The sequence below is a fragment of the Acomys russatus genome, chromosome 6, assembly GCF_903995435.1.
Source record: "Acomys russatus chromosome 6, mAcoRus1.1, whole genome shotgun sequence".
NCBI classification, from domain to species: Eukaryota; Metazoa; Chordata; class Mammalia; order Rodentia; family Muridae; genus Acomys; species Acomys russatus.
The window spans coordinates 32,319,389-32,334,066 of NC_067142.1; the positions used below are offsets into that span (position 1 = coordinate 32,319,389).

A 14,678-nucleotide genomic window follows, 5' to 3' on the forward strand; every position below is an offset into this window, starting at 1 on the left:
TAAAACTGCTCAACTACCTACATGAAAAAGAATAACGACACCAGGCTGGAGAGATGGCTCAGAGGTTAAGAGCACTGATTGCTCTTCCAGAGGTCCTGAGTTCAACTCCCCAGCAACCACATGGTGGCTCACAACCATCTATAATGTGATCTGGTACCCTTTTCTGGCCTGCAGGTGTATATGCAGGCAGAGCACTGTATATATAATAAATAAAATTAAAAAAAAAAAAAAAAAAGAGTAAGGGCACCAGGTGGTGGTGCTCTGGAGGCAGAGGCAGGTGGATCTGTGAGCTCAAAGCCAGGTTGGTCTACAAAGTGAATTCCAAGAAAGCCAAGGCTGTTATACAGATAAACTCTGTGTATGTGTTTGTGTATGTGGGGGGGCAGGGGAGAATTTAAAAAAAAAAATCTTAAGTTGTGTTAGTTATGACAGTCAAAGCAGTAAGAATAAATAAATAAGCTAGCTTCTGAAGTGTTCTGGATAAAGTCCTGACAACCTGCGTGTATATGACAGAGAAAGAAGTCAGCATCTCTTTGGGTAGAGTTATTAATTATAGAGAAGGAGTGTTAGCTAAAAAAAAACATCAATTTCATGTTCAAAGTCAGATTCTATAAAAGTGAACACAATGTATACAGAGAGTTCAATGTGGAATTTGGAAAGTCAGGACTAGATCCAAGCATAAGACACACAGATGAAACAAAGAAAGCAGTAAAAATTCTTAGCTAAGTGTAATATAGTCAGAGTAAGCAAACCAAAACACAAGCAAAACAGCTTCCCTCAGACGTGACTTTTACCTGATTTGTCTGTAAATCGGTTGAGCCATTACTTCTAGATATATACTTGTTTCTCAAGTTCCCTAAAAACCACCATGGCAGGCCAGCAACATCCCACTCCTCAAAATCAAGGTCCAGCCTAGATGTCTCATCTTGAGTTAAATGTTCTATCAAGTCTTCATCTACAGAAAACACATGAAAACAACTATAGGTAATAAAGAAAAACCAAGATTTTCTCAGAGTACTTAACAATCTTTGTAAAATAAGTAAAGAGAAACTCCTATGCTAAGTAAGAAAGAAGCAGAAATCAAGCACCTGAGTGGCATGGCTCCTATCTCCCACTTAGGTTTCATCAGCAATCAATGACACTGAGCAGCAGCACTACAGGACACCTGTATCTGAATACACTCTTCTAAAAGGATTTCAAAATGGTCTTTTTGATCTGTTAACCATTTCTAACACTGTAATAATGAACATGACTTAGAAGCAGGCCTGGTAGTATACACGTGCCTTTAATCCCAGTGCATACCAAGACCCAGGCTAGCTAGGGCTATATAGTAAAACCTGCCGCAAAAAACAAAGAAGTGTTGTTTCAATTTACTATAATATATGTTCTGATAATGGCTTAGCCACTGGATTGCAAATAATAGTAACACAGTAGCCCAACCCTGAGATCAAAGCAAGGAGCCATAGGTTAAAGAAATCTTACGGTTCTACATATTTGGGACATTTATCAATAATGCCTATGTTTTCTTAGGTAATAAGCACTATGAATAGAGAACTCTAAACTGTCCCAAAAAATGCATTTGTGTCTTTTCTTTTCTTTTCTTTCTTTCTTTCTTTCTTTTTGTCCGAGACAGGGATTCTCTGTTTAGCCTTGGCTGTCCTAGACTTGCTTTGTAGACCAGGCTGGCCTTGAACTCACAGAGATCTGCCTGCCTCTGCCTCCCCAAGTGTGCGCCACCACTGTCCAGCTTGTGTGTCTTTCCTAGATCAAGGGCTCCTTGAGAGATCAGTACTTAAAAGTAACACAGATGACAAGGCCCCTTGTATTTTAAGTAGAAGACTTTGACAGTTACTACATTCATCTTGCTGTTTGTTATAGCAAGCTTTTCTTTCCCGCTTGCTAGTCCTGTTTGTAGTGCTGTGCCCTTCCCTACTTCCTGTCTTCTACCTCTTCCCAATGCCCTGGACCTGGTAATTGCAGTCACAGAAGCATAAATATGCCCAAGCACATATGATTCAAAGATTTCTGCCATAAATTGGTCCCTGCCAGAGACCAACTAATTACACCCTGTTGTTACCATACTCACATTTATGGTCAGAAAAACAAGAATTACATTTTCACACATTCACTACTGTAATGATCAGAAACCAATTCCCAAGACAGAATCATTAAAGTTATCCTCATGTACTCAAGCTCTACAACGTATTATGAGAGAAATATGAATAGTTAATTCTTTCCGCAGGTAAAATGTTGTCTTTTCTACCTATAGATCTTCCTGGACACTCTAGAACTATTCACTCCTAAATTTCTATCACAACTTATACATAGTGTCTTTTTCGTTTTTTAAGATTTATTTGTTTATGCAGTGTTCTGCCTGCATGTGTGCCTACAGGCCAGAAGAGAGCATCAGATCACATTATAGATGGTTGTGAGCCACCATGTGGTTGCTGGGAATTGAACTCAGGTCCTCTGGAAGAGCAGTCAGTGCTGTTACTCTCTAAGTCATCTCTCCAGCCCACACATAGTATCTTCAACTGTCATTTTAAACAGCTTTTTGTGAGTAGAAAAGAGGAATTTGCAGCTAAATGAAATGACAATTAAAAGCCTAAATAACTGCAATGTAAAGGCAAAGATTAAAATTCAATTTACATTCAAATACAGAGAGCACAATCCAGCATGACAAACTAATTCAAAGTTGATTTAAACACATAAAACAACTTTAACAACATAACTTTGTGAGATATAATCGAAAGTCTAACCTGCCTTTGATCCAACTATGAACCAGGAACCAGTTACTAGAAAACATTATGCCACAAACTAAATACCTTTGGGGAATTTATGGTTTCATACTTAAAAAAAAAAGACTCCATAACTTCAGAAGATGGTGTTACAATATTTTTTAAAACCTTCCAAAATACCAGTTAACTCACACCCTGACCATGTGTGTACAAAGATGAAAAGCTCTCCACCAAGGCAACAGAACTACTCAACTTACTATCTAATGTTCGCCTCTGTGCTATTAAATTTATTGTGCCGCTACTTTGGCCATTTTGCAAACTTTAAATCTTTAAAAATAGCTGCCACCTCAAAAGATAAAAGCCAAGTCAAAATATGAAATCTATAAGGAACAACCAAAACTCAAAAGGCTGAGTATACTGAGTGTACCACAGAGAGCACAGCAAGAGCACACTCGGTCAGGCAGTATCCTCTTGAGCTCGCTGGCTCATGGAAGAAGGGTCCTGTACTACCCACTGTCCACAAGCTGCCAAAGAACACCTACTATCTGGATAGATGTCACCCTACAATACGAATGAAGGAGGAAGGGAGATGTCTGATCTAACGCTTACCTCCTCCAGAATCTCTGCGTTTACGTTGTGAGGTAGGCGGTGTATTTCTATCATCATCTTCTGTTCTTTTTCTGGAATTGGAGCACTCTGTTGCACTATGCTGAAAGGGAAGGGTGTCCATCAGTACAGCTGAAGTGACTGCGACCAGGGGATGTAGCAGTTCCATTCTGGTTCACCAGTTAGTGTGCAACACAATGGGTTATGCACAAGAAAGAGAGCTCTGCAGCTGACAAGAGTCGTCAAGTAAAGCAACACAACACCTCTCAACACCACCAGCAGGGCTAGCAAAATCCCAGACTTGGGAAGGGGGATAACCTCTATACAGAGGATAAAATACACTACTGAAAATCGGACTGTCTGCATTGCCTACTTCATTATAAAGCATAATTCAGAAAGCATGTAACACCCTCACCATATTCCAAGATGATCTTAAAGTTTCCCCAGGTTTGAAGAAACTTTAGGAAATGGTATGACATGAACGTAACTACAATGAGCCTGCTACAGTGTAATACAACAATTCCTCAAATACCCAAATACATACCATCTTGAACACGCGCATGCGTGAACACACACACACAGACAGAGAGGAAGAAAGAGAGCAACTGGAAGAAGTGAAATAAGAAGTGCTACATCCCAAAGACACATTCAGAGACTGGAACTCTGTTAGGGCAGAACAGAGAAGGTTCACTCTGTCCCTGGTCTGTGAACTCCCAAGGACTTTTCTTATTAAATCCTTACCACATTCATGAAAAGGCCTTGGGAGCCCAAGATCCACAGGTACAGAGAAGGGGCCACTCTGTACAAGAAAAGAAGTCACCGTGTGGTGATTTTACCTTCAGTCGGTCTTGACTTGGAATATCCACACTTTGATCCTGTGCGAGAGCGAGAGTCTGAGCAGCATCTGGATAGCAAGTAAACAAAAGGAAAACCTTCCCTGGTAGTAACCACTCTGTCCACACAGAACCCTTAGCTGACAGACCTGAGGCAGCCTTGTTTTCTCTATAGAGGGACTTCTACCTGGAAGACTCTCATGCTCAAGACGGGGGAAAAGCCAAAACTGCTAAAAATGACAAAACTGAGACAAGGCCACGTTAAAAGACAACCCCAGATCAATCTGGAGGAAAGCGAGAGTGGCTGAATATGCTCTTCCATGGCTCGTGTTCAGATTGTTATGCAAAAAGTGATCAGAAAACAGGGTGTGTTCATCCCTCCCTATTTTAGCAAACTGCCTGTCTTATAAAACAATAAAAATTATTTGCTTATTTTTGTTTGTGTTTTTAAGTATTGTATTACTAGACCTGAAAACCAGGAATGTGCCAGACTTGTTTCACAAAACAATTCCATCTTCAAACGAACCTGCATTCTTAAATGCCAATCTCCTGAACACAAACGGTCATTAAGTCGTCTTCTCAGTGACTACAAACTTAAAAAAAAAAAAAGAATGTTTCTCTCCCAACAATCAACAGAAGGAGAAAAGAAAGGCTGTGGAGTAGAGAGAAATTCTTTGTTCTTGCCTACTACTGCTGTATATAATGGGCACTCGGGTCCCCTTGCATTGGGAAGTGTGGAGTGGGAGTCAGTACTCTCCTTCCCCAGTGGCTTCTGTGGATCACACTCAGGTCAGGCTTGCACAGCAAGTCCTTTAACCCACTGAGCCATATCCCAGGCCTGGCAGACATCCCTAGTTTGCATTAGCTGAAGAGGGAACTGCATCCCAAAGCTTACAAAAGTCCCCCTCCGGTGAAAAAAAGGTACAACCAAGACTACAGAAAAGAACAAGCTACTGAAACACCAGCCTGACCTACACCATGACTACAAGCCTGGTGTGCCTGCTGAGGACTGGGTTCACCAGCCACTAGCAGAGCCAGAGAGAAGCAGTTCGTGAAAAACAGCAGCAGCCATGAGACTGATAAGAACCCAGATCCAGACTCTGCAACTACTCTGACAATTCAGTCATTTTGGACAAAACACAAGTTTTTCAAAATTGTAATACCATTTCTAGGAGCATTTTCATAGCTAAATGAGAAGTCCAGAGAGAGCATTTTCTTACTAAAGTCATCTTCAAAGCAAGATCAAACTAACAAAATGCAGGTGAAGCTCTTCTTTTTCTTTTTTTTCTTATGCACAAGCAAAAATAAATTACCTATAAAGAATTATCTATAAATATATACAAAGAAATTTAAAACTAATCTCAAAGCTTGTTACATCTGTTTTATTAGTACACCTGAGGAAGTTGTAGATATTTAGAACCACCTTTAATTTAAATAATGACCATTTTATTTAACAATCAAAACAGATAAAGATCTAACCCCCTTGCAATGGTATAAAGTTATAAGAAAAGCAATTTTTCATTTGTCCTTTCAAATAAAATATATGCAATCCAATTGTTTTCAGGTCAACAGAGACATTCAACCATAAGCCCTAACCATAAGAGCAAGTCAGAGCAGACAATCCAAACTCCTTGCAAAATTCCCTATATAATAATGTGCTTTTTAAAAATTATTTAAAAGTTTTCTGCAGCAATTTCCCAAGGCATCATTATGCTATGGTTATGTTACATACTGCTAGTGAGGGCATCTAGGTAAGGAACACACTAAACACTTCATTCTTTTCCCCTGAAACTGGGTAGCTATGTAGCCACACCAGACTGAAACTTTAGTCTCCCATCTCTGCCTCCCAAGTAATGGGATTGCAGGTGTTCATCATCTTATCAGGATTCTGTGGCTTTTAAGTACAAAGTTTCTTCAGAATGACAATAAAAATAAAAATGGGGCTGGGTGGTAGTGGTGCACACCTTTAATCCCAGCACTTGGGAGACAGAGGCAGGTGGATCTCTGTGAGTTCAAGGCCAGCCTGGTATGAAAAGTGAGTCCAGGATAGCCAAGGCTACACAGAGAAACCCTGTCTCGAGGGGGGAAAAAAAAAAATCAAAACTAAGTAAATAAATAAATAAAAATGTGGGCTGGAGAGATGGCTCAGTGGTTAAGAGCACTGGATGCTCTTTCAGAGGACCTGGGTTCAATTCCCAGGACCCAAATGGCAGCTCACAACTGTCTGTAACTCCAGCTCCAGGAGATCCAACACTCTCACAGACATATATGCAAGCAAAACACCAATGCACATGAAATAAAAAATAACTTAAGTTAAATAAATAAATGTTTTAAGAACTTTGCATTCAGAGGGAAAATATGTGTCCAAAAAATTAGGAGGGTGAGCAAATTCTATTAGAGTTAAAAAGGGTTAAGGGTGCGGATCGCTGTGAGTTCGAGGCCAGCCTGGTCTACAAAGCAAGTCCAGGACAGCCAAGGCTACACAGAGAGACCCCTGTCTCAAAAAACAAACAAAAAACAAAAAAAAAGGTTATGGACATATCAGTGTGTGGTAGTGCAAGGACTGGCTAATGACCATGAATCTGATACCGGGCAAATCATCAATTGGATTATAAAATAACAATAAAACCTCTGCTTCTTTACTTCTAAGACCTCCTCACAGGGTGGCTGTAAAAATGAACTAAGTTGTTAAAGAAATGTTCTTTATACACTACAGAGAGGATGGAACAGAAAAGTTTATCTGAATATACACATCAAAATTATAAAATTCTTCATGTACTTCAAGCCCTCAGTGACTTTCCAAAGAAAGTTTTAGTTCACAAATGGTTGAATTGCAATAAAGTTGCCTCTCATTTATTTGCAAAGCTCCTCCTCTCTCAATGTCTTTTACTAACATGGAAAGAGATTCAGGAAGATTCTTTACTTCCGTGATCATGAGCAAGAAGTAGCAAGACAATATAACTTGGATGGTATTTCTCAAATCTAACTTAGGCAATCAAAAGAGGAGACAGTGAGAATGCCATGCATACTGCCGTAGCATCTCTACCCCACCTTTTTGGAAACCAGACTCTAAAACAGCCCATTCCCTCCTCATAACTAATAAACTCAAAAGTGGTATCTAAAGGGTCTGGGAAGGGTCAAATCGGTTTGTAGATAAGAGTTTACTGAGACAACTGTAGTGGCTCAAGCCTGGGATCCCAACATTCAGGAGGCTAGGATAGTTATTTCCAAGCTTGAGCCTAGCCTGGCATACACAGAAAGTTCCAGGCCATCCTGAACTATAATGTGTGACTGTGTCTCATAAATAAGCAAAGAAATGTGTTGTGTAAACAAATTACTAAAACCATTGAAGTAAAAATTTCTTGAAAGAAACTTTATAATAGATGGGTGAGAGCAATCAATACTACCAAGAGCCCACAGAGTCATATGTAAAAGAGGGGCAGGCTTACATAACTAAAGTGAGATCCATAAAGGGGGGAAAGCCCAAAGCACCATCAATGAAGACCTATCAGCAAAGTAATTTAAACTTGAATTTATTCAAGCAATACCTAAAACAACAAGGGTAAAATAACACAAGCACAAGGATATAACCAGTCAATTCTATAACACAGACAATCCTACAAAACAAATGATCCAAATCTTCAACAAATATAATGAAAACCAAAAGGAGTATCCTACACCACAGTACAGTGGCCATAATAATTTACTGACTGTCAATACCTGGGGGTGAAGATTTTGAATGTTTCAAACACAAGAAAGCTAAATGTGAGATGGTTCGTATGCTAGTTATCCTGATGATCACAAGATTCTATATGTAACAAAATACATGGTACACCACAAATATGTACAATCATTATGTGACATTCAAATAAAAAGGTGTCAATTTAATGTCAAACCAAATCTCTCATATACACATACATATTCACATACACACAAAGAGGGCAGTTAAGGTTTTTGGTTATTAAAATATACCCAATGCAATGTGTGGGCTTTGTTTGGATCCTCATCTGAACAAACCAAAAGTAAAAAGTATTTTTAAGATGACTGAGAGGAAAAACAAACTAAAACTAGCTTCTTCAATAGGATTCGGGAACATTTTTTTTTTCTTTATTATTATGTATACAGTGCTCTGCCTGCATGTACATCTGCAGGCCAGAAGAGGGCACCAGATTTTATTATAGATGGCTGTGAGCCACCATGTGGTTGCTGTGAATTGAACTCGGGACATCTGAAAGAGCAGTCAATGCCCTTACCCTCTGAGCCATCTCTCCAGCCCCCAGGGAACATTTATTTTACTATTACTTATCAGTACAGCAATGATGTGGTTATGTTTGAAGGGGAAAGCCATATCTTAGAAATTTTTTAAGTATATAAAGATGAAACAATGTAATGCTTATAATTACTATGTTTAAGCTGGGCCTGCTTTCACAGACCAGGAAACCAGCTACTAGGAAGACAGTGGCAGAGGAATCACAAATTCAAGGCCTGCCTGGACTACAGAGTGAGTTCAAGGCCAGCAAGGGTAACTTAGGGAGATATTGTCTCAAGATAGTAAATAGAAAGCTAGAAACACAGGTCAGTGGTGGAGCACAAAAATACAAGGCCCTAGGCTCAATCTCCCATGCTGCATAAAGGAAAACAAACTACACCTAGGATATAAGCATTTCTCCCTTCTCTAGCTTCAGTCAAATCAGACTTATCAGTTCCAACTTACTTAAAGTAATACCCTCCTGGATGTCAGTCATACATATATCCCTTCAGTCGTGTCAGACAGCACTCCCATTTTCATTTGACCCTTGATCCCATCATTTGCTCCCTTAAACGCAAAACTTCAATAGAGACTGAAGAAACATGTAACATACCTGTGTTAATAGAGCCTGACGTGACAAGATTCTTTCTTAGCATATCATAGAGAGGGCTGTAAAAATAATATTATTATTAATTAATTAATTATTCCTGTGGCATGTTACATTCCTACTTTCTCTTAAGATTTACAGACAAAAATCTTTTCCCATTTCTCCCCCCAAGACAGGGTTTCTCTATGTAGCCCTAGCTGTCATGGACTCACTTTATAGACCAGACTGGCCTCAAACTCAGAGATCTTCCTGCCTCTGCCTCCCAGAGTGCTGGGATTACAGACATGCGCCACTGCACTCGTAATCTTTAAAAAATAATTTAAATATTAAGAAGGAGCCAGGCACAGAAGTGCATGCCTAAAACCCCAGCACTTGGGAAGTTGAGGCTGGAAAATCAAGTTCAAGGTTATTCTTAGCAACATACTGACTTTGAGCTAATGTGAGGCCCTATTTTAAAAAGCAAAAAGAAGCAAATATCCAGCTACTGCTAACGTGTCCTCAATAAAAATTTGATCAAATTTTATTATATTAACTATTAGTAACCCAATTGGGGAAATTTCCCTTGAAATTTACTTTCTTTCTGGATGTGTTTTTGATTGAGAAATGGGAGTGTGAAAGGAAGTTTTCTCAATGTTAAGAGAAAATAAGCTCAGAAGAAAGCGATGGTGGGGGAGGTGGGGCAGACACCACTAGCAGGGTGAAGGTAGGACGGAGAGATGGCTCAGCTGAGGAGTTCTTACAGAGAAACAGAGTTCAACTACCAGCACCCACATAGTGGATTACAACCATTTATAACTTTAGCTCCAGGGGATCTCACACCATCTTCTGGCCTCTTTGGACACCAAACATGTTCATGAGCAAAACATATACATGCAGGCAAATACACATGAAAAAAAATTTAAGGCCAGGCGTGGTGGCGCACACCTTTAATCCCAGCACTCAGGAGGCAGAGGTAGGCAGATCGCTGTGAGTTCCAGGTCAGCCTGGTCTACAAAGTGAGTCCAGAACAGCCAGGATTACACAGAAAAACCCTGTCTCGAAAAACAAAAACAAAAACAAATTTAAGAACACTAGCTCTCAACTAGCTTGAAAGGATAAGCCAATGACCCTCTACACCCCCACATCAGCAGAGAACACCACAGAGGCCAACTTTACTTGATTCTTACTGGGCTTACAAGGAACCTCACACTTTCTCCTTTCTAACACCTCACAAACTTGTAACCTAGTGCCATGACTCCCTCCTAATCAACCTTTATAGGAGATGTTCACTCAGGAGTTCTCCTTCCATTTAGTCCCTCTAAAAACTGTTAAAGCTCAGCTCACATTTTGCTTCCTCGAGGAACCTCTGACACTAAGTGCCAGGCATTCCCCATTTTGTGCTCCTTACTGTAATGTTATTTTAGCATGACGTATGAAGGTGATTACTATACAGTATGTGCCATCAATCAGACTCTCCAAACTTCAAACTATTGTACTGTGCATGGTTCTCACTGGCTAATCAATATATGCAGCCCCTAAAATACTTAACGATTAAAGAAAAACTAAACTATACAGACTGAGTGAGCGGGTACAAGCACTCAGAGATACATAAGCCTCACCCTTTTACCTTGGATCTTTCACAGAAAAGCTCTGACATCCAAGTAGGTCTCCCAGAAGATCTCCACCACAATACACCATGTGTTGTTGCTGCTGGTCATAGAGCTGCTTCACCATTATATACTGGCCTAGGTAATGCATTACCTACATGGGAATAAAACACCATGAGATGACAGGCCTGACAGCTCCCACACCACAGCTATCGATGAGTGCCTAAGACACTGTGCTAGAGAAAGAGTGTCAGCCTGCCAGGGTTTGAATCCTGAGAGTATATAAACAATCCCCAAACAGGACAGATAACTTCTCTGCCAGGGTCATCTACTCAACCATCAACAGAACCAGAGATTTTTATATCAAAATAAAGTAATTGAACAGCGCAAAACAAAAGCCGGGCGTGGTGGCGCACACCTTTAATCCCAGCACTCAGGAGGCAAAGGCAGGCGGATCGCTGTGAGTTCGAGGCCAGCCTGGTCTACAAAAGTGAGTCCAGGACAGCCAAGATTACACAGAGAAGCCCTGTCTTGAAAAACAAAACAAACAGCGAAAAAAGGTAGCAATTTGGTATTAATAGACCAGTAGTCCTAATACAAAAACCAGAATTTGGGTCTTTAACAAATAAAAGCATAGTCTATCTGGCTTTTTCTTTTCAGGTTTCAAAAACTCATGATTCTAAACTTGAAAAGTGCACTTTTAGAAGCTCATAGAATCTTTATTATGTCTACCTTGATACACTGTTTGCAATTACTTGGGTAAATTTTGTAACAAACAAAACAGGAGGAAGTGAAGGGGAAGGAAAGGGAAGGAATTGGGAAGGTACATCTACTGAAATCTTTATTTTCCTTCTATCCTCCCACCCTGATCCTGAAATGCTTTTTAAAAGTAAGTTTAAAAAAGCGTGGTGGTGCACACCTTTAATCCCAGTACTCGGGAGGAATAGGCAGGAGGATTTCTGTGAGTTCCAAGCCAGCCTGGTCTACAAAGTGAGTCCAAGACAGCCAAGACTACACAGAGAAGCCCTGTCTCAAAAAAAAAACAAAAAAGTTGGTTAAAAAAAAAAAAAAAAAAACCTAATTGGGACTAGAGAGATGGCTCAGAAGTTAGGAGCACTGTCTGCTCTTCCAGAGGTCCTGAGTTCAATCCCCAGCAACCACATGGTGGCTCAAAACCATCTATAATGTGATCTGATGTCCTCTTCTAGCTTGCAAGTGTACATAAAGATAAAACATTTATATACATAAAATGAATAAATAAATCTTTTTTTAAAAAAACCTAACCTTTTACTCAATAATTAAGTTCTTGTTAAATATCACAAGCAAATCAAAAACATCTGTAATCTATCTCAACAGTAGTACTGATAGATTTGACTCTTCTAAAGAAAAAAAAAGAGCTCCATATTTTGTTTTCTGCTCAGGAAAGTGAGGGATCTACCATAGTAAATTCAAAGTGTTTGAGTACATTTACATTTTAATACTGTTTTCCACTTAAAAAGTTCAGTGTGCTTTGGTGGTTAAAAAAGGAAGAAGCTTCCAGATGCTAAGTTATTTAAATTCCTAAACATTCAAAATGAGTGTCAGAGTGTCTGACAAATGTGCAATAACAAAGTTACTACATCTAATTCCTGCCTGGCAGGAAATCTTGAACTGTACACTTTAAGCTACACATTTTGCTTTGTAACTCCCAGGTCAATGAACTTGCAAGTAACCACATATATATGTACTCCAAAGGAACTCTAGGGGAAACAGGAAATTAACAAGGCAGTCTTTACAACAGCAACAGCTGCCCCTTCAGCAGTACAACTTCCTTTCTTGGCTCTGATTTCAGCACTATGCATATGGTAGTGTCTATTCACCCCTCTTAAGATTGAGAATTGTCTTTGATAACTTACATCTTTCATGGTGAATACTTCACCTTGAGCACCTGCTGCCTGCAAAATCTTCAGAAGTGGCAGTTTTGGTCGTACCTGCTGTAAACATAAAACATAAAGAGAATTTTCTTGTACCTGACAGGCCTGGAACTTACTACGTAGTAAAGCATGGCCTCGAGCTCTGAATCCTCTTGCACAAACCCAGCATAAAGCTGCTACTTACATATCAGATTGGTTTCTGAAACATCAAGGAAGAAGAAATCTTCCTTAAAAGACTTAAAACCTGCCGGGTGGTGGTGGCACATGCCTTTAATCCCAGCACTTGCAAGGCAGAGGCAGGCAGATTGCTGTGAGTTCAAGGCCAGCCTGGTGGTCTACAGAGTCTAGGACAGCCAAGTCTACACACAGAAACCTTGTCTCAAAAAACCAAAATAAATAAATAAATAAGACTTAAGACCTACACTTGCAGCCTTTCTAATAAGACATTTACAACAGGAAATATATTCATACCTACAAGGATGACAATAATGATACGTTGTTATGGAAAATAGCTATGGACATGCAAACAGGAAAATTGGTATCTTTGTGCATTTCTGGTAGAAATTTAAAATTCTATAACTGCTGTGGGAAAAAAAAAACCTTGGCAGTTCTTGGAAAGATGCTCAGTAGTTAAGAGCACTAGCTGTTCTTTCAGGGAATATGAGTTCAATTCCCAACACTTCCAGGCACTTCACAACTGTAACTCCAGTTCCAGAATATCTGACACTCTCTTCTGGTCTTGGATGGCATCAGACACACCTGTGAGGGACACATATACATGCAGGCAAAACATTCCTACACATAAGTTTGTCATTTTTTAAAAAGATGTATTTATTTATTATGTATACCGTGTTCTGCCTGCATGCCAGAAGAGGGCACCAGATCTCATTATAGGTGGTTGTGAGCCATCATGTGGTTACTGGGAACTGAACTCAGGACCTCTGGAAGAGCAGCCAGCACTCTTAATCTCTGAGCCATCTCTCCAGCCCATAAGTTTGTTAATTTAAAAAAAAAAGGCAGAATTACCAAATAAGACACCAATTCCATTCCTAAGTATGTGAAAGCTAGGGGCTGGGCATTGGCTACAGACTTTTAATCTCACAGAGGCCAGCCTGGTCTACCAGCCTGGTCTACATAACAAGTTCCAATATAGCCAGAACTTCATAGAAACCCTATCTCTCTAAAAAAGAAAAAAGAATCTGAAAAATAGGCCCAAACTAAACATGACTCTCAAATTGTAGACCAGGCTGGCCTTGAACTCACGTGAGATCTGCCTGCAGGTCCAGCTTAGATATTTTTATTATAAAATTCAAATGAGCCAGGCAGTGGTGGCACACGCCTTTAATCAGCACTTGGGAGGCAGAGGCAGGTGGATCTCTGTGAGTTCGAGGCCAGACTGGTCTACAAAGCGAGTCTAGGACAGATAAGGCTACACAGAGAAACCCTGTCTCGAAAAAAACCAAATAAATAAAAAAATAAATAAAATTCAAATGAAAACTCAAACACTAAGGAAAAACAAAGTTATCTATTTACTGCTGTCATCCTATTCCAGCCACAGTGACTTGTTTTATCATATATTATGTTTTTGTACTATTTCTCTCCACTCATATACCTTCACATCTTGTATATTTATTTAAAATGTTCTTTTTTCATACTATTCATTACTCATTTATGTATGCTGCTTAAAATTGATGTTAGAACCTCACACATACGAGGAAAGTATTGTACCACTCAGCTATGTTCTCAGCTCCCTTACTAATTATTAATAACCACATAATGTACCATTTTTACATGTCAGCTTATTATTAATTATTTATTAAACCAAGGAATGGCAAACACTGTTCTGCATTTATAAAAAGGATGGGGTTCCCCCTCTTTGCTTCTCTTTAATTTGGCAGCTCTGTGGATCTTGCCCTGAAGCTCTACACATCCAAAGCCAAGTGCTTTGGAACTCGGCTATCTTCTATTCCTGCTGGAAATGGTTATACTAGAATATGGCCATGTCCATGAGTTTACATTATTTTTAGAGCTATAGTATTGAAAGGTTAAGACAAAAATTTTATAGCCTGAAAAGCTTAACATTTTTTTTCTGGCCCTATATAGAAAGTCTGCGGAATCCTACCGTAAACTTCAAATGGTTCATAAT

General features: G+C 39.5%; 1 protein-coding gene across 1 annotated transcript in view; it reads right to left on the minus strand.

The window, feature by feature from the left end:
- The window catches only part of Mdm4 (MDM4 regulator of p53), a 45,093-nt gene that overhangs the window by 13,483 nt on the left and 16,932 nt on the right, over nucleotides 1–14,678 (minus strand). The window contains exons 3-8 of the mRNA XM_051147408.1: nucleotides 12,515–12,592; nucleotides 10,640–10,773; nucleotides 9,040–9,095; nucleotides 4,181–4,248; nucleotides 3,348–3,447; nucleotides 795–955 (exon numbers count right to left, since the gene is read on the minus strand). Coding sequence (XP_051003365.1) covers nucleotides 795–955; nucleotides 3,348–3,447; nucleotides 4,181–4,248; nucleotides 9,040–9,095; nucleotides 10,640–10,773; nucleotides 12,515–12,592 — 597 coding nt within the window. The remainder of the gene's footprint in view (nucleotides 1–794; nucleotides 956–3,347; nucleotides 3,448–4,180; nucleotides 4,249–9,039; nucleotides 9,096–10,639; nucleotides 10,774–12,514; nucleotides 12,593–14,678) is intronic.